This window comes from Passer domesticus, chromosome 24 (genome assembly GCF_036417665.1).
Source record: "Passer domesticus isolate bPasDom1 chromosome 24, bPasDom1.hap1, whole genome shotgun sequence".
Classification (NCBI taxonomy): domain Eukaryota; kingdom Metazoa; phylum Chordata; class Aves; order Passeriformes; family Passeridae; genus Passer; species Passer domesticus.
In genome coordinates this window covers 4328671-4347185 of record NC_087497.1, presented here as the reverse complement: position 1 = coordinate 4347185, position 18515 = coordinate 4328671, and the positions used below count along the sequence as shown (strand labels likewise).

The 18515-nt window shown below is 57.4% G+C and overlaps 1 protein-coding gene across 1 annotated transcript; it reads right to left on the bottom strand.

Moving 5' to 3' along the window:
- Positions 1-962: 962 nt before the first annotated feature.
- C24H1orf216 (chromosome 24 C1orf216 homolog) lies at positions 963-4484 on the bottom strand. Its single transcript, XM_064398438.1, has 2 exons — positions 4363-4484; positions 963-3243 (listed from the first exon to the last, which is right to left on the bottom strand). The coding sequence occupies exon 2, from the start codon at positions 3225-3227 to the stop codon at positions 2409-2411; it is 819 nt and encodes a 272-aa protein (XP_064254508.1). The 5' UTR covers positions 3228-3243; positions 4363-4484; the 3' UTR covers positions 963-2408.
- Between the last annotated feature and the right edge of the window lie 14031 nt (positions 4485-18515).

Below are 18515 nucleotides of genomic sequence, written 5' to 3'. Positions count from 1 at the left end.
GCCTCTTGTTGCCAGAGCAGATCCACCTCTTTGATGTGCTCCCTCAGTTATTCTTTCATTTCTTGAGCAAATAATCTGGATTTTCACAATATTTACCTTGGAAATAATTATTTGTGTAAAGCATTTGACCAAGATAAACAGAGAATCTCTCAGTCTCACTGCGGGGCTGGGAGGGCTCATGTTCCCCCAAACCTGAGGGAGCACGGGCTCCATGAGAAATGGGCTCAGAGAGGAGCACCCCACATCCTGTGGAACCCCCGAGGGCTTGGACAAACCTCCAGGCATGCATGAGGATGGAAAAATGTGGCCACTCTGCCCTTCATGCCTTGCTGTGTCTGTACATGGATCCCTGAATTGCATCCCTGGATTCCCACAGACTCTCAGGCTGGAAAGGGAGAAGCAGGAAGGGGTGGGGGGAAAGGTGACAGAGGGTTCAAAGGGCTGCTACAGCCTGGGTTTTTCATCTCTGGTTAATCTCTGTGAAGCCCGAGGCAAAGTCACCTTTGGGTCAGCGCTCAGGTGTTGTTATCTGCCACCCCCATCACCCGGAGCTGCCCCCAGCCCTCCCCAGGAGCAGGGCCGCAGGGCAGGGTGCCAGGAATCCGGGAATGCGGTCCCCCCGGTTCCAGGCGCTCCCCTGGGGCAGAAGGTGAATCCTGCACTCACACCGCACCCAGCTGCCCCTCGGGAGAGAGGGGAGGAGCAACACGCACCGGGGTTTAAAAAAAAAAACAAACAAAAAAACCCAAAAATTGAGCCTGGATGAGCTGCCAGCGCTGGCACAGCGCTGTGCCCAGCAGGGCAGCATGCCCAGGGATGCAGGAGGGAGGAGGGTGCCAACGCCTGTGCCCTCCACCTGCCCAAGCTCCACCTGCACACCCTCCGAGCATGAGGGGGCTGCTCCCAGCCCCACAGCCTTGGGAAGGGAAAGAAAGGAACAAATCCATGGAAAACTCAGCTCCTTCAGCTCCAAGGCTTTTATTAAGATGTGCAACATGCCCACGATCACAGGTCCGGACACGACGGAGGAGCAGGCGCTGGACACGAGCGGGCACAAGGGAGGTGAGGGCAGCACGGGCCTTGCTGGAAGCTGCCAGAATCCTCCAGCACTGGCACAGGTTGCTGAGAGCTGAGTGCACCCCTTGCCACCAAAATGTCCTTTCTGGAAGAGGGTTTTTGTGGATCTCCCCACTTCACCCCGGGGTGCAGAGCCTGGCTGTGCCCCGTGTGGGGCAGGAGGAGGCTGCTGCTGCCCCTGGGGCACTGCTGGCCTTGGCCAAGTTGTTCATCCACAGTCCAGGAGCATCCGGAGGGTGCCAGGATCTGACCAGGCTGCAGGTCCTGCTGCTCCCTGGGCTCCTGGTGAAGTGGCTCCTCTGCTGGCAGGCAGCAGCTTGGCTGGGAGGGATCTCTGGAATCCCTCATCGCCCTCCTTTGCAGATGAGAAATGGAATCAGTGGCAACCAGGGCAGGACAGGGAGTGCAGACCCCTCTGGCTGAGCCCCCAGTGCCCACTGCTGCTCCTGCACACCAGCACTCAGATGGAATGTGTGTCCTAGGGATGCACAGCAAAGCACAGCAAACACACACAGCAGCTCCTTTTCCATCTCCAGGTAACACAATTGCTCTTTGGGTTCTGTGTACAGCTTTCACTGGATAAAATACAGATTCAAAAAAAAAAAAACAAACAACTTTTTGCTCCCAAATGATAAATTAATATAAACACCAACACCACAAGGTCATGAGCAGCTTTGGGATCATGCACTGAGTGAGAGCATTGCCCACAGCAGACAGACATGCACACACACATAAACCTAAATTAATTTTTCTCTAATACTGACATTAAAAACATACATTGTCTTGGATCATTTGACTTAAATTTACTTCCCAGCATTCTGAGGTCACTTTTCAGATTTTTTTTTTCTCTTTTACAGCCCAGGACACCTCACTCTCACCAACAAGCAATGTTTACCAGGGGCTGGGCTGTGGCTGCAGGACTCACTAGTGCAGGTGGGATGTGGGGATGCAGCACATGCTGGAAGTGCTTTGCCCAGGGAAGTTTAGAAGCTTCACTGCCCTGGGACCCTCACTGCTCCAGCACGGCCATCCCAGCACTGGTGTGGCTAAGCCAGGCTCAACAATAGACTGGGTCAGGTTTAAAGATGAGCCCCGTCACCTCGGGCTCAGCAAACCCCACAGTCCTGAGGTGAACCCAGCCCAGACCTGAGCAGGACCAAAACAAATTCCAGTGCAGAGGATGATGGAGATGAACTCTTCGGGGACTCTTGGCTGCGTTGCAGACAGATGGGAAGGGCAGGGTGGGCACCCAGGGCCCCGGTGGGTGCTTGGCACAGGATGGAGATGCCAACACCACACCATCCAGAGGGCTGGGCTGGGCTGGTGGCACCTCAGGGGCCAGGAGCAGCCGCAGCAGCAATGCAGGCGGGGCCCTGCTGCATGCAGCGGATCAGCTCCTTGCGGTTATCCAGGATGGTGTCGAAACTCTCCTGCAGCCGGTTCTGCTGGTCCACAACCTTCTGCTGCAGGCCGTGGATCCAGCGCAGCAGGGCCAGGCGCCGGTACATCACCAGCTGGACGTGGTGCTTCTCCTTCTCCTGCTCCTTGAAGCGCTCCTTGTCCTGCAGGTGCTGCACGGCCTCCGCCAGCGCCGGGAAGAGCGTGCCCAGCTCAGGCTCAGCCAGCCCTGCCTCAGGGGGGCTCTGGGCTCGGGGGGCAGGGGCAGGAGGGTCCCAGGGGGTGCTGCAGGTGCTGTCGGGGCTGTCGATGCTCAGGGAGCTGCTGGCGTAGCCGTTGTCCTCCGCGGGGGAGCTGGGGGGCTTCACACACCCCCCGGCCGCCTCCTCGGCGGCGTTTTGTCTCCCTGCCCCGCCGACCTCGGCTCCCTCGGGGGGGCTGCGCACCCCCTGCCCGGGGTGGGTGTCGCCCAGGCCCGGGGGGGTGTCCCTAAGCCGGCCCTGGGCCATCTGTCTGTGCATTAATAACAGCAGATTATCAGACGGATTTGTGGTGTTTTCGCTCCGGCTGGAGCCCTCCTCCGGCGCGGAGCCCGGCGCTGCCTGGCTCCAGTTCTCGTTGCTGTCACACACCTCTCCCACGAAGTTGGAGTTGGAGTCCGGCCCATGTCCCGCCCCCGGCAGGGCCGTGCCCAGCGCCGGGCCCCCCCGGCCCTGCCGGAATGGGGCGTTTGCCGGGCAGACAGCAAACATGCCGCCGGTGTCCTGCCTGCAAGAGAGACAGAGCCGTGACCCGCCTGTGGGCACCGGGGCTGGCACAACCAGAGCTCGGGGCAGCTACAGGGGGGGAAAACACACACCCATTGCTTTATTTACCTCTTTAAAGGCACTGGACCTACCATGGGGTCAGTATTCCTGGGTGTCTGACTGCTGCTCTCAGCATGGCCCCATGCAACATCGTGGAATGGATTGGGTTGGAAGAGATGTTAAAGCTCATTTAGTCCCACCCCTTGCCATAGGCAGGTGTGCCACCCATGCTGGGCATCTTCCCACCTGAGGCAGAAGCTCAAGGAGCCACTTCCTACCCCAGCTGTCTTCCCTGAGAGCTCCAGTCCAAGCCCGTGCTCCTGCAGCATCCCTCGGGTGATGCCAAAGGGCAGCAGGGGGCTCAGACACGCAGCTGCTGCAGCATTTGGGCCGTGGCTGATGCAATTAATCCCATGCTGGTAAAGGTGTGCTTGGAAGGAGCTGCTTTCCCAGCAGCAATAAATGTCTTTCAGCAGCTGAGACTGCCCGGGCTCCTCTGCAGAGCCCCTGTCACCAGCCCTGCATCACACTGGTGACCCCACTGGCCTTCTCCTCTGCAGCACTGGCAACAGCCTGGCCCAGAAAAGGGAAGGTCATCCCAGCCTTCCTTGCCGGGTCCCCGGCAGAGAGGCGCTCTCCAAGCCCTCTCCCACCAGGAATCCTCACGGGAATGGCAGCAGGGAACCCACCGGGTGTCCCGGTGTGACCCCGGCCAGCAGCGGGGCACCGGGAGGGGTGCGGGAGCCCAGGGCGCTGCCAGAGCCCCGGAACCGCGGGACCCCCGCCCCGCAGCCCCCGCAGTGACACCGGGGCTGGGTGACACCCCCGTAACGCCGCTGCACCCCGCAGAGGAGCCGCACCCATGGGCGCGGGGCCGGGCTGCTCCGCCGGGGCATGCCGAGCCGAGCCGAGCCGAGCCGGGGAGCATCCCTGCCCGCAGAGCCCCCCGGAGCCCCCCAGGAGCCTCCGGGAGCCCAGCCCCGATGGAGGGTCCCGCTGCCCCGCAGAGCCCCCCTGAACCCGCACCCGGCCCCCGCGACCCCCGCTCCGCTCCCGCCGCCCGCCCGGCCCCGGCACTCACCGCCCCGGTCAGCCCTGCTCCGGTTCCGGCCCCGGTTCTGGCCCCGGCCCGGGCTCCGTGCGCCGCCGCCGCCGCGGGTGGAGCGGGAGCGGAAGCGGCCCCGCGTGGGGAGGTGACACGGGAGCACTTCCGACAGCGCCGCGGGGCTGCCGGGGGAGCGGGGTGACGGGGGGACCGGGATGATCGGGGGGACAGGGATGATGGGGGGGATGGAGATGATGGGGGGGAAGCAGGGGTGCTGGGGGGATGATGGAGGGAATGGGGATGATGGGGGGACGGGGATGCTGGGGGCACAGGGATGATGGGGGAAGGGGGTGCTGAGGGGGTACAGGAATGCTGGGGGGATGAGGATGATGGGGGGGACAGGGATGATGAGGGGGGGACAGGGATAATCAGGGGGATGGGGGTGATAGGGGGGGTGGGGATGCTGGAGGAAACAGGGATGATGGGGGGGCTGGAATGCTGAGGGGGGACAGGGATGCTTGGGAGGACAGGGATGCTGGAGGTGGGAAGAGGGATGCTGGGGGGGAACAGGGATGCTGGGGGAAACAGGGATGCTCTGGGGAAACAGGGATGCTGGGGGGGAACAGGGATGTTTGGGGGGGGGACAGGGATGCTCGGGGAGAACGAGGATGCTCGGGGGGGTGACCGGGCTCTCGGGGCCGCCCGGTCCTGCCCGGTGCCCCCCGCTGCCGCCTGCCCTGACTGTGTGTATCCCTATGGGATATCCCTGTTCACCCGCAGCATCCCTCCAGAAACTTCCACCGTTTCCTGCACGGGAAAGGGGAAATCTCCCACCCAGAAGGTGCTGGACCCCCCGGCACTGGGTGGGTGCTGGTGGGAGCTCCCCAACATGGGCGGGGTGGATGGATTAGGACACTCGGGCTCCTTCCCACCGGCCCGCGGGTCCCGTGAGCCTCAGCAGGTCCCCGTGGCGATGGGGACGGAGCTGAGTGCTCAGTGGGTTCTTTATTCCCCTCGCCCGGAGCCGGGGTGCCCGCACTGGGAAAGGAAAAGGCTCGGGAACATCAAACGGTTCCCACGAGCCCCCCCCGGCGCTGGGGTCACATGAAGCACCGGGAACGTCTCGGGAGATAAAGGAGCTTTGTGGGGCTGGGAGCTGCTGTGGGGGCAGCCACATGTCCCTCAATGACCCACAGAGCTGCCCCGGGCGGGGATGGTCCCATCTCCTGCCGGATCACCCGATGTGACCTTCCCTGGCATCCTGTGCGAGCTCTGGGATAGACACGGCACGAGCAGAGCACCTTCCACAGCCCAAACCCTCCCAAAACCTCCCAAAACCTCTCACCTGCCCCGAGGGGGAGGAAGGAGCGATGGAGGTGCTTTCAGGATGGACAAAGATCCTTTTGAAAGCTCTGAATTGGAGGTGGGATGTAGGGAGGAGATGTTCCCCCATGACATGGTGAGGGTTTGGAGCAATGGAATATGTGAGTGCTAAATAATTTGGTTTAATTTCTCATCTGCCTTGACAGCCTCTCCTGCTCCTGGCTGCTCCAAAGGCTTCAGCAGCTCCATGGAGGAGCAGTCAGAGGGGCAGGACCAAGAGCTGTAAGTGGGACACTTGGGCTGCAGCACCAGGGGAAGCCTGGGATTAAAGGAACAAACCCTTCCTGTCACACAGGAAAGGCAGGGGCTGACTCAGGCATCTGGAATGGGCAGGACAGAAAGAGGAGTTTGGGCACACAGTGGGCTCAGCTCGGCCTTTGCCATCAAACCTTTGCTTTGTGCTGCTCTGGGCTTCACTCCCACCATGGCCTGAACTGAAACTGAGTGAAATTTTCATCCCTGAGAGCACAGAGGGAATTTTGATCCATTCAGGGACCTTCTCCCTCGGTGTACCATGAGGCACATCCCAAACAGGCCTTTTCCATCTCTGGTTTAGGTTTCAACAGCACAGAAAGCCATGAGTGGCACTGGAGTTTGGCTCCAGGGCAGAACAGGGTTTGCTCCTCTCTCAGCTTTGCTTGTCCCCACCCCAGGAATGCCCACGGGATGCACATATCCCTCAGGGTGCCAGAGTGCTGCAAACCTGCTGCTCTGGCTCTGCCTCCCCTGGTTTGGGGGTTTGGGGTTCCTCCCCCAAGTGCCAGCCACGGTGGGAGCCAGGGAAGCTCTGGGTTCAGGGAGGGATGCAGAAGCAGTGCTTTTAGGGGTCTGTCTCACTGGGATTTTGCACTGGTGCAGCTCAGGCTCAGCCCAGCTCTGGGATTGTCTGTGTCTGGTGGAGACCAGCAGGATTTGCTGCTTCCTGTGAAAACAGTTCCATTCCTCTGCGAGCCAGTGTCCCCCAGGCCCAGCTGTCCCTCCCTGCAAGGACCTGCCTGTGGGGACCCTGTGGGAACCCCAGAGCAGGGAACCCCAGCTTGGGGCACAGGACACAGGGGACGTGGTGACCCAGGGAGGGCTGGGCTGGTCCTTTCAGGACAGTGGGAAAGGGAATGTTTGGAAGTGGAGGGGGCTTAGTGATGGACTTCAGAGTCATCTTCCCCTCCCCTTCCACCGCTTTGTTCCAGAAATAAATTAAAAGCTCTCCCTCCAGGAAATTAAAAATAATTTAAGAAGGCTGAGCACAGGACTTGATGTGCTGGGGTTTTGGAGCTGGGGATCCTGGGCTTGGAAGGGACAAGGGTGCTGGGGTGATCTGCTGGAGCTTCTCCAGGAGGCACTGGCACCAATTACCCCACCAGGGCCATTCCCAGTGCCATTCCCAGCATTCCCAGTGCTCCCAGTGCCATTCCCAGTGCCACTCCCAGTGCCATTCCCAGTGCCACTCCCAGTGCCATTCCCAGCATTCCCAGTGCTCCCAGTGCCATTCCCAGTGCCCCATTCCCAGTAATACTACTAATGCCACTTCCAGTGCTCCCAGTGCCCCATTTCCAGTGCCCCATTCCCAGTGCTCCCAGTGCCATTCCCAGTGCCCCATTTCCAGTGCCCCATTCCCAGTGCCACTCCAGGTGCTCCCAGTGCCCCATTCCCAGTGCCCCATTCCCAGTGCCCCATTTCCAGTGCCCCATTCCCAGTGCTCCCAGATGCCGTGCCCTTCCCTGTCCTGGCTGGGGGAGGTCTCTGTGACCTTGCACCAGCAGGGACCTGCTGCCATCACAGGGACGTGCCAGAGTTGGCAGCCTGGCACTGGCCATGGTGGAATTCATCCTCCAACCCCAGGGCCCAGCTCCCACCCCTGTGCTCATCCTGCTGCCTGCTCCTCACCTGCTCTGTGTCCTGCTCACTGTGCAGTGCCAGGGGCTTTGAGCCAAACTGGTCCCAGGAGGAGCCCTGGCACCTGGCCCCGTGCCCACAGGGCATCAGCCCCGTGTCACAGCCCTGGCTGGTCCCAACCCCTCTGCTGGGGAGGAGGCAGCAGAGTTTGGAGCCACCCGCTGCAAAATGAGCTGGGGATGCACGGCCTTGCTCCTGCTCAAGGTGAGTGCTGCTGCTGCTGCTGCTGCTCAGGTTCTGCACAGAAACACCCTGAGCACCCCACCCTGTCCCTGAGAGCGTTGTGCAAATGCTCCTGGAGCTCTGGCAGCCTTAGGGCTGTGACCATTCCCTGGGCAGCCTCTTCAGTGCTCCAGCACCTTCTGGGGATAGAACTTTTTCCTGATATCCAACCTAAACCTCTCAGTGATGCTCTGTTAGACTCATGATGGTATCTTCAAGCCTTGAGCACTCCAGGTCCCAGCTCACCCAGGAGCCACCATCCCACTCATGGGCTCCTCTTGGTATCCCAGTGCTGAGATGGGCAGCTTGTCCTGAAAGAGTTAAGGGTGAAACATTGCAAATATGAAAAAAAAAATTACAAAAGAAAAAAGTGCCCTGAACCACATGCAACCTAACCTCCCCAGCGGCTCATCTGAGTTTAATAATGGAGGAGGGAAATCTCCCAAAAAGCTCTCAGAGAAATTAAAGTAAACAGTGTGCTGACCTCCAGCCCGCGCTGCCCCGACGCTGACTCGCTGGCCACGGCGCTCTGCCTCCCCTGGCATCCCTGTAATTGTAAACACATTCGGGTAAATACAAGGGGGGGGACTGAGGGGGTCCTGGGGAAGCAGCTCTCCCACAGCTGCTGAATCTGGGGCTGAGCACTGGGCCACAGCCATGGGTGATGTCTCTGGGCAATGTGGCCATGGATGTCCCTGGCTGTGAGGGGCTTCACAAGGACTGAGAGGACTGAGGTCCAACATTGCCAGTGGGAGCAGGAGCCACTGGGACCACCACACTGCCCTGAGGCTGCAGAGCTGGGGCTGGAAAAACTTGTGTTGGGAGCAGTGGCAGGTCCTGCAGGTGGAGAGAGGAAGAGGAGGAGGAATGCCCCTCCTATCAACAGGTTTGTCCTCTTGGCCTCACAAAATTTAAAAATAACACTCTTATTTTCATAGACTCTTGATTTTTTTAGGCTGAGGAAAAGAAAAGCAACCCCAGGCTGAACAAGTGCTGGTGTTCCTCTCTGAAGAGGGGCCTGAAAAGCCACTGGTCTGGAGGGAGGAAGCATCACTGCCAGCCCAGCCCCGTCCCTGGCCTTGCTCCATCCTCATCCTCATCCGCAGCCCCAGCTCTCTGCTGCTTTACACACAGAATCCCATGGTCTGCATTTCCCACAGGATTTTCTGGGGAAAGCACCCCTTGGGGAAGGGGCAGAGGGGGCTGGATGCAGGTGACCCCATTCCCTTGCACACAGCCCCAGCCCCTGCCCAGTCCTGAACTCGAATTCCTCTTCGATCAGAATCCAAAGCAGTGGCACTTGCACTGTATTTGGTGGAAAATGCCAGGGATCTGCAGCCAGATTGGATTTCAGAGGAGCTGAGAATCCCACGGAGGTCAGAGCCTGCTCACTGCAGCAGCTCCCAGCCCCAGGGATCAGCCCTTGGGTAGCACCGGGAGGAGGAGGAGGAGGAGGAAGGGGCTGTGGGGTTGGGGAACCCAGCGGAGGTGTGACCCTGCCACCAGTGATGGGGATGTTGGGACAGGCAGCTCTGTCACCCCCTCTCCAAAGCACTCATTCTGAGGAGGAAGCCTCCTTACTCTCTACTTTCCTAAACCCCCCAAAAAATGGATTTCTCCTGGCCGAGGGAGCCGGGCCGTGCCAGGGGAGCGGGGCTGGCGTTTCCTCTGCGGTTTATCCGCTGCTTTTAGCCACAAAAAGGGAATATTGCTGCCGACTCCACCCCTTCCATCCGACCAGGACCCAAAAATCACCATTTCCTCTTGGCCTGTGAATCACTAATAAACTCCAGACAGAAAGGTCTGATTAGGAAATTGTTTGGGAAATGGAAGGAAGGGGGAGGGACGGCCCAGCCGGTGCCTCTGGGTGGCTTTGCCCCTCGGCGTCACCTCCCAGAGCCTTGGGCTCCGCAAAATCCGCTCCAGCAGAGCTCTCCCGGGGATGGATTTATCTCTCTGCAAGCATTCGGGGGTGAAAATCTCAGTGTACATTGAAATATATATATTTTTTTATTTGACCACCGTCCCTGCGCTGCTCCGAGCATCCCCGCGGGCTCCTCGCCAGTGTCCCTGGGAGGGCTGGTGTCACTAATCGGGGAGGGATGTGTGACATGTGCTGTGTCCCCTCCCTCCCTGCCCATGGAACGGGGACGGCCCCGCAGCTCCCGGCACCCCCAAATGCTGCACTCTTGCTCTGACACAGAAAGGCTCCACATTTGGACTTCATAACGCAGAAAAAAAACGTCAGGATTTTGAAATTTCAGCCTTGGACCCAAATCTGATACATTCCAGAAATGCTTTAATTTATCCCTTTGTCACAACATTCAATAAAAGGTTTCATTTCAGCTGCGCCGCTTTGATTAATAACTGTAACAGATTCTAACCTGAAGGAATCCTCTGATATTGTGTCCATGGAAATTAAATGTTTGATTGCACATAGTCAGGATTTTCTGGTGTGGAAACAGCTCCACTAGAGAACTTTGAACGAGCTCTACTCAAGAAACACTTCGAGTTATTTTTCCTTCACCTCTAACAAGTCAAAACATCTGTTAAAAATTCAATCAGAGCACAACTGGTTATTAAAAAAAAAAATAAAATTTGGTGTGTAAAATGAAATGACTGTCCAGGTTGAAGCCAGGTGGGATGGCTGGACATGGCTCAGCACAGGCTGCGGGGACCATGGGGGGGTCCCACAGCCCATCCCCTCCTGCCCTGGCATCATCCAGGTGCCACTGTGCTTGTCCCTGTGCCCCTGTGGCCTGCACACCACCAGCACCTGCCTCAGCATCCTGGGATGGCCACTGAGGCTGCAGGAGGCACTTGGCATCCCCACCACAGAGAACTGGAGCAGGAGGTGCCTTTTGGGCTGACGAGGATGCTTCCCATATACTTGAAATCCTCTGTGCTTTAGTAAAAATGGAAACACTGGGATTTCCATTGTCTGGGTACATTGTCCTTTCCCTTTCTTCCACTTCCATGGCACAGCAAGGGGTTCATGTCTCCTCAAGCCACGGGAGAAGGCAGATGGATGGGAAGGAAGAGGGAAAACCAAAATCCCATAAGAATTTGGGAACAGGAGCACTTTTCCACTGCTGCCACCAGCCCTGATCCCGGCTGTGCTGTGCCGCGGGTGCCCCTGTGCCAGGCGGGGAGCGGTGGCACATTTTTGAGGTCAGAAAGCAGAGTTTTCAGCAATGGGAGCAGCATGCCAAGATAAACCCCCGCTTCCTGGCGGATCCATTCCCATCAGCCATCGGCCCAGCGAGACGGACCCCGGCGAGGGGAACAGCCCAGCAAATTCTCTCTGCATGGGTGAAATTCCCTCCGCTACCGAGGTTATTATCTCCCAACAGGAACCAACAATATCCTTTCATTTAGGCACTAATTCGAACAATGTGCGCCGGCCGGGGGAGGAAGGGCCAGAGCCTTTGAAAAATCCAGGCAGGAGCCAAACCAGAGGGAAAACAAAATTCTGGGATGATGTGAATGGCTCGGTAAGGCAGGGCAGGGACCAGAGCAGTGCTGGAAGTACAGAGCTGCCAGTGCAGGGCATGGCACAAGGGCATGCAGGGCACCTTTCTGCCAGCTCCTGTCCAGGGAATGCCATCCTTCAGGCTGTGCTGGAGCCAGGAGCCCCATCCATGGGGGTTTCGCCCACTGGCAAAGCCACCTTCTTTACCTAACCAGTGTATTCAGCCTCACAATTCCAATCCCCACTGGGCAGGAGGGTGCAGTAAAAGAATTCTAAACTTCTTGTATCACAAAGCCTCACACGAGGCACCAGGAAAAGCTGAAGTGTGTAACTGAGAACTGTGAAAACATCCTCATTGCTGGTTTTCAGGAGCAAACAGGACAAACTCAGCAGGGGAAGGGGAGCCCCCACCAAGTGCAGCTGTTCCATCACCACTCCAGAGCCCAGGGGCTGGTGGCCATGTCCCATGGGCTGTGCCCACCTCACTCCCTGTGGTTTGTGATGGGACCAGCGTGGTTGGAACTGCTCCTCAACAGGGAACTCTGCTGGCATGTCCAGCAGGAGCAGCCCCTTCCTCATTCTCATCCTCATCCCCACTTCCATTCTATTCTCATCTCCATCTCCATCTCCATCTCCATCTCCATCTCCATCTCCATCTCCATCTCCATCTCCATCTCCATCTCCATCTCATCTCCATCCCCATCCCCATCTCCATCTCCATCCCCATCTCCATCTCCATCTCCATCCCCATCCCCATCCCCATCCCCATCTCCATCTCCATCCCCATCTCCATCCCCATCCCCATCTCCATCTCCATCTCCATCTATCTCCATCTCCATCTCCATCTCCATCTCCATCTCCATCTCCATCTCCATCTCCATCTCCATCTCCATCTCCATCTCCATCACTCTCTCCATCTCCAGCCTCCTTCCTGACCTCATCCCCACCTCCATCCCTGTCTGAGCTCCTCCTGGGATGCACCCTCCCATTCCCACTGGCTGTCCCAGTGCTAATCCCTCCTGGGCACAAATCACAGGGGTTTCCAGGGGAATATGGGGGGATTCTCCCATGTTTGCTCCTCAGGTGCTGCTGTTGTGAATATTTGCTGCCGTGTGGGCAGAGCAGGCACACTCCCTGGCAGGGATATCAGTTGGAACATCATCTAATTGATTACATGGAAATTGCTGCTGGTGGAAAGGGAAGCCCTTGCCTTGCTCTCCGTGAATTAATTTTGCTTTTGCCATTCTTGGCTGTGCTCAATTAATCTTGTTAAAGTGATAAAACTTTAGCTCACCCTTCACTCACGGGGTACCGGGGAGGCTCCAGGAGGTTGGTTAATCACAGAACAGAGTCATGGAATATGCTGAGCTGGAAAGGATCCACAAGGATCATGGAGTCCAGCTCCTGGCCCTGCACAGACACCCAACAATGCCACCCTGTGCCTGGCAGTGCTGTCCAAACCCTCCTGGAGCTCTGGCAGCCTTGGGGCCGTGCCCACTCCCTGTTGGAACCCAGAGCATCTCTCTGGATGCCCTGGATGTCTCAAAGCCCTGGCAGGGGCTCGGAGACCCTGGCAGGAAGCCAAAGACACCTGGAAATTTGATCTTAATTCATGGAGTAAATTGCCAACCTTATATGAAGAATTACAGGCCACAAAAGTTTAAGTGGCACAGTAGTAGGAATCACAGGGTGAAGGAAAAAATTTTGGAGCACTGTACAGGGGGGTTTTGTATGTTGTACAGGGGGGTTTGAAATTCTATACATGGGGGTCGGGAGTCCCAAGATGGAGGGATTTGGGTGTGCCCTGTCCTTCTTCTTTCCTCTCCTTGGCATCCATGTTCAGGATGATGTTGGCATGTGTGGATTGGTTCATGGTGAAGGTACACTTGCCAACAAGGGTGAAAAGTATTGGAAATAGAAGGTAAATATCTAATATGTAGTTTTTACTATAAAAGAGACAACCGCCCCGTGGGCGGGAGAGAGTGCCCTTGGCTGTCTTGCTGATCAGACCTCGGCTGGACAGACAGAAAAGCTTTGTAGATAAGGAACAATAAACTCAACTGAAGACCAAAAGCAAGAGTCCAGACTCCTTCTTCGAGAGCGCGGCCTGCCCAGAACAACCTTTTCCCGTGCTGGGGCAGAGACAAGTGACAGCCGACCCCGGCAATTCCCTGTGGAGCCCGGGCAGTGCCAGCACCCTCTGGAGTGCTGATACCCCACCTAATTCTTCCAGTGATGACGGGATGAGCTCACCGAGGCGCTTCCAAACACCCTGCCACCAGCGCAGCCAGCACACAGCTCCCCAGGATTCACCATCCCGGATCACTGCAGGCCCGCGGTGCCGAGCGGGGCTCGGGGCTCTGTCCCTGCCGGGGCCACCGGGATGCGGGATGAGGGATGCGGGATGCGGGATGCGGGATGCGGGATGCGGGATGCGGGATGCGGGATGCGGGATGGGGGATGAGGGATGAGGGATGCGGGATGAGGGATGTGGGATGAGGGATGAGGGATGCGGGATGAGGGATGCGGGATGAGGGATGAGGGATGCGGGATGAGGGATGCGGGATGAGGAATGCGGGATGAGGGATGCGGGATGCGGGATGAGGGATGCGGGATGAGGGATGCGGGATGCGGGATGAGGGATGCGGGATGCGGGATGGGGGATGAGGGATGTGGGATGCGGGATGGGGGATGAGGGATGCGGGATGCAGGATGCGGGATGCGGGATGAGGGATGCGGGATGCAGGATGCGGGATGCGGGATGCGGGATGCGGGATGAGGGATGCGGGATGGGGGATGGGGGATGCAGGATGCGGGATGCGGGATGCGGGATGCAGGATGCGGGATGCGGGATGCGGGATGCGGGATGCTGCGGCAGGAGCCGGGCTGGCCCTGCCCCGAGCCCAGACAAAGAGCGGCGGCCCCCGGCAGCTGGCGAGGGGGGACGTAATCCCACAAAAGTCCTGCTCCGGGGGGCTCAGCGGGAGAGGTGGGGGACACGCCGCCGGGCCCCCGCCGCCGCTGCCCCGCTATTGACTGCCTAAACAGTTCTTTGGTGATTACAATGTAAATATAGCTTTTCATGGAGTAAAGGCCTTTTATGGGATCCACACACACTTAACCACTTAACCCCGGCGACAAAAAGAGCAGTGAATGAGCTGTTTAGAGGCTGCTCGTGCAGAAAAGCGGGGTCTGAATAGGATTTGGGGATCTCTGTGTATCAATTGCTATGCTCCGGGGGCCCTCAATGGGGCTTCAGCGTTCGAGCATGTGCCAAAGGGCTCCGTGGGTACGGATGGGGTGTCAAAATAAAAAAAAAAAAAAAAAAAAAGAGAGAAAAAGAAAAAAAAAAGGGGGAAGAAAAAAAGCAGCTGCTTCTCTTTTAATAAAACAATGATTTATTCATAGCAACTTGGGGAACGGGCAGGGGGACACAAGGACGTGCCAAATTGATGCTCATCCTGCTCCACACTCCCGAGAGGATGAGGGGATGAGCCTGCCTGGGCAGCGGGAGGCATGGAAACTCCCGAGCAGCCCTTGGGGACCCCAGAGCAGCCCTTGGGGACCCCGGGGCAGCCCTTGGGGACAGCAGGGCAGCCCAGGTGGCATCACCAGGTCCCGCTGCAGCCCCAGCCAGGTGACAAGGGCATCCCTGAGGCTCCACTTCTCCACCCCAGGCACTTTTGGGGAGCATGTGAGCTGGGGGGCTGGGGACACCCCTCTGCCCTTCCTGTGCCACAATGTCACCTTTGCAGTTGGTGTCGTGCCCGGGTGCAGCAGTGGGGCCGTGCAGGGGCTGACGTGAGGCTCAGCCTGAGATCCCCGTGCCCAGGGTTGAGCATTTTGGGCTGGGAGCAGAGAGCAGTGCCCAGGGTAAGAGTCAGGGGTGCAGGGACCTCTGAACAGCCACTTGGCATCTGAGGGACACCGGTGGGTCCTGTCCCCACCTTGCCAGGCCAGAAATGGGATCATACCAAAATCCCCGACAGGCTGATGAGGCACAGACCGAGTCTGGCCCTATTTTTAGGCCTGTGCAGATGGAGGGATGAAAGCAGAGGGGGGGGAGCAGGGCAGGAATGGGAATGAAAGACAAACAAACGCCAAGCAGATGTTGGGAGCAGGGCTCTTCCCCTTGCAGGATGTGCGCGTGGCTCCCGGCAACACCGGCTCAGCCAGCCCCGACCCCGACCCGGGGGACCGGGCAGAGCAGAGGGCAGTGTCCCCCTCTGGCTGTCCCCTATGGCTGGGGATCACACTGGTACCCCGAGGCAGTGGGACACCATCAGCCCCATGCCCTCAGCAGTGGTCCTGGCAAAATTTGTGTGAGGATTTTGCTGTAACAACACCCCGTGGTCACGGTGGCACAGCTCTTTAGGGCTTTAGGGAGTGCAGCCAATGCCTGGCTCACCTGCCAGCCTCACCTCACTGGGGGCATCACCAGCACCACGACGGGATTTGGTTTGGCATCTCCAGTTTCTGTTCAAGCTGGAGACCCCAGCAGTGTCACTCACAGGAGCCACGGGCAAGGCCCAGACACCAGGACAAATCCCAGCCCACAGGGCTTGAGCTGGGTGCTGGCTGAGGGGCACCAAACCCAGCTCCTCCAGCCCTGCCTTTGCCCCTGCAGGTGCCCAGGGGTCTTTGCCAGCCACACTGATGCCATCTAACCCTCCCTGCCTTCCTTCCTTTTCCCTCTGCAGTGTAGGGATGGACGGAGCACCGCTGTGGGTTGGGGTGGTTGCAGTCACAGCTCAGGAGATGTTATCATACCCGGGGGCTCACGTCATCCCAGCTCTGAAGATCACACACCCTCACAAAGCTGTAGGTGGAGCAAAGCACACCAGAACCAGCCCGGTGCTGCCTGTGAGCTCATCCCAGAGGCCTCACTTGGAGATTTGCAGCGCCAGCATCGCCCTCACCTCACAAAAAGGGGACCACAGGGAGCTTTAATTGCCTGTTGATTTAATTATCTTCTCACAGCAGTGGCTGGATGGGCTGGGATTGCCTTTGGCTGGAGTGTCTGTGCTGGCACTGGGATGGGCATCCTGCAGGGAATGCCAGCTGGGGTTGGGATGGGATTGGGGATGGGATGGGAGATGTCTTGGGTGCCAAAACCTCTCTGTGGGTCCCTGGCGGGGAGGTTGCTGAGAGAGGCTCATTGAGGCACCTTGAGGCACCCCAGCTCTGCCAGCCAGGGGGCTCAGGGTGTCTCACTGAGCCACAGCAATGTCCCTTTCCAGCACAGTGCCAGCCTGGAGCTAGGGCTGGGAAAAAGCCAACTCAAGTGGCAGCTCCTGAACTTCGCATTCCCAGGCACAATGAGGCCCCTCTGCCCCATCCAGGCTCACTGGGGAGCAGGAGGAAGGAAGGAGAAGCCATTTTTTCTCTAATCTGGTGTTATTTGGGAAGGGTTGAGGGTTTCCTTCAGGCTTCATGTGGAATATTCACAAATTCATGTGGAGTTCATGGGAATGTGGAAAGGCCACCTCTGGATCCTGAGCTGGCATTAGAGCCTTGGTGGTTAATTATTTTTTCTGCACAGAAATGAGTGTCTGTGAAGTGGCAGCTGGAAACTGGGCAGTGCAGGAAGCTGCTGCAGGGCTGGCCTGTGTCCCCCTCCAGCTGGGCTGAACCTGGCCTGGCACAGCAGCCACAGAAAGCCAGGCCAGGATGGAGTGGGACCTCTGGGCTCTGTGCAGCATCCCCGCGGCAAAGATGAGGGCTGGCATACCACAGGTGGCTTTTGGGGTGTGAGGACACAGGTGAACGTGCCCCTCAGATACTGATCCCCCATAGCCACGTGCACAAACACCATCAAATATTGAAAATCAATGGGCCACTGCAAGGGAAGCAGCACAGAGCGTGTTGCATGAAAACAGCCCTGAGGAGCAGAGAGAAATATTAGCTAAAAATAAAATTAATCTCTTGCACAGCTGTAAGATTTGCTGATCTCCCTTTCCCCCCCCACACACACCCTGCAATCTTTTATGTCGTTTTCTTTAATTACAGCTGGTTTAGATCTCTGCTGCCTGGAGAAGCAGAGCTGGAGTCAGCCCTAAATTGGGCTTCTGGATGATACAGGAGAAAATAACAACCCCCAAGGACTGAACATCTGTCTGCACGGAGCACGTGCCGCGCTGGAATTAATATTAATGACTAATATCTAATACAGAATGGAACTTTTGCTTTACAGGTCACCCACTAAACCCTGCAGGTCTCACAGGGCTGTTTTCTGAGGCATGAGCTTGTCTGGACTCTGCAGAGCCAGGAGCAGCCCTGGCTGCCAGGGACAGTGACAGGGTCAGTGACAGGCTCAGCTCTTGGGAATGCAGCAGCAATCAGGGTCTCCAACCCATCAGTAACAGAGGGCTCTTGCTTTTATTATATTTCTTTCTTATTTCTGTATTTCTTGCTTTATCTATTCCCTTTCAGCCATGCATGCTGCTCTCCATCTCCTGTTTTTCCGACAAGAAAACCCAAAGGAGAAAAAAACCCCAGACACCAAAACCCATCACCTGCTCTGCTCCCAAACCCAACTAAAACATTTATTTAGGCCCAAAAACCCACCCCAGCCATCCCTGGGGAAGGGATGCACCAGTCAGTGAGCAGAGTGAAAGCCAGGGAGGGTAAATAATTGTGACATGGCTGCTCTGGAAGACACCCCCTTGAGTGCCTCGGGGTCTTTTTGTCCTTTAACCCTCATAATGGGTCTGGGACAACTGATTAGAGGCCCAGGACAGATGAGGTGCAGAGCTCACATGGTGAGTGCTCACCAAACCTGCTCCGTGCTGCCTTTTATGTGTCCACTCCAACATAATTTTTCACATGCTGGAAATACAGATGATTTTAGCCTGGGTCCATCTGGTTTCCCAAATAACCTGTCTATTTGATAAATAACATAAATTAAATTAGACAAGACAAACAAATAGTTTTTTTTCTCTCCCCTTTTCAGTCTCCTGGCAAAAAAGGGAAAGAAAACATAATTCAGTGAGTGCCTTGAGCCCCGAGGAGCCGTGCAGCGGCGGGAGCTGGGATTATAAACGTGTCTGCAATGCCAACCTTCACCACACACCTAGGGCCGCTCCTCCCTCTGCTTTTAAGTCCTTTTTTAAAAATTCGCCATTATCATTTGGGTTCCCAAAAGCTCATTCTCTCTGCAGACTCAGCAGGTAACGTTGTGTATTAACAGCACTGCTCTTATCAAGGCTCCTGTGGTGCA

Excerpts from the sequence above, each read along its gene's own strand:
- C24H1orf216 (XM_064398438.1), bottom strand. The coding sequence starts at position 3,227 with ATGTTTGCTGTCTGCCCGGCAAACGCCCCATTCCGGCAGGGCCGGGGG.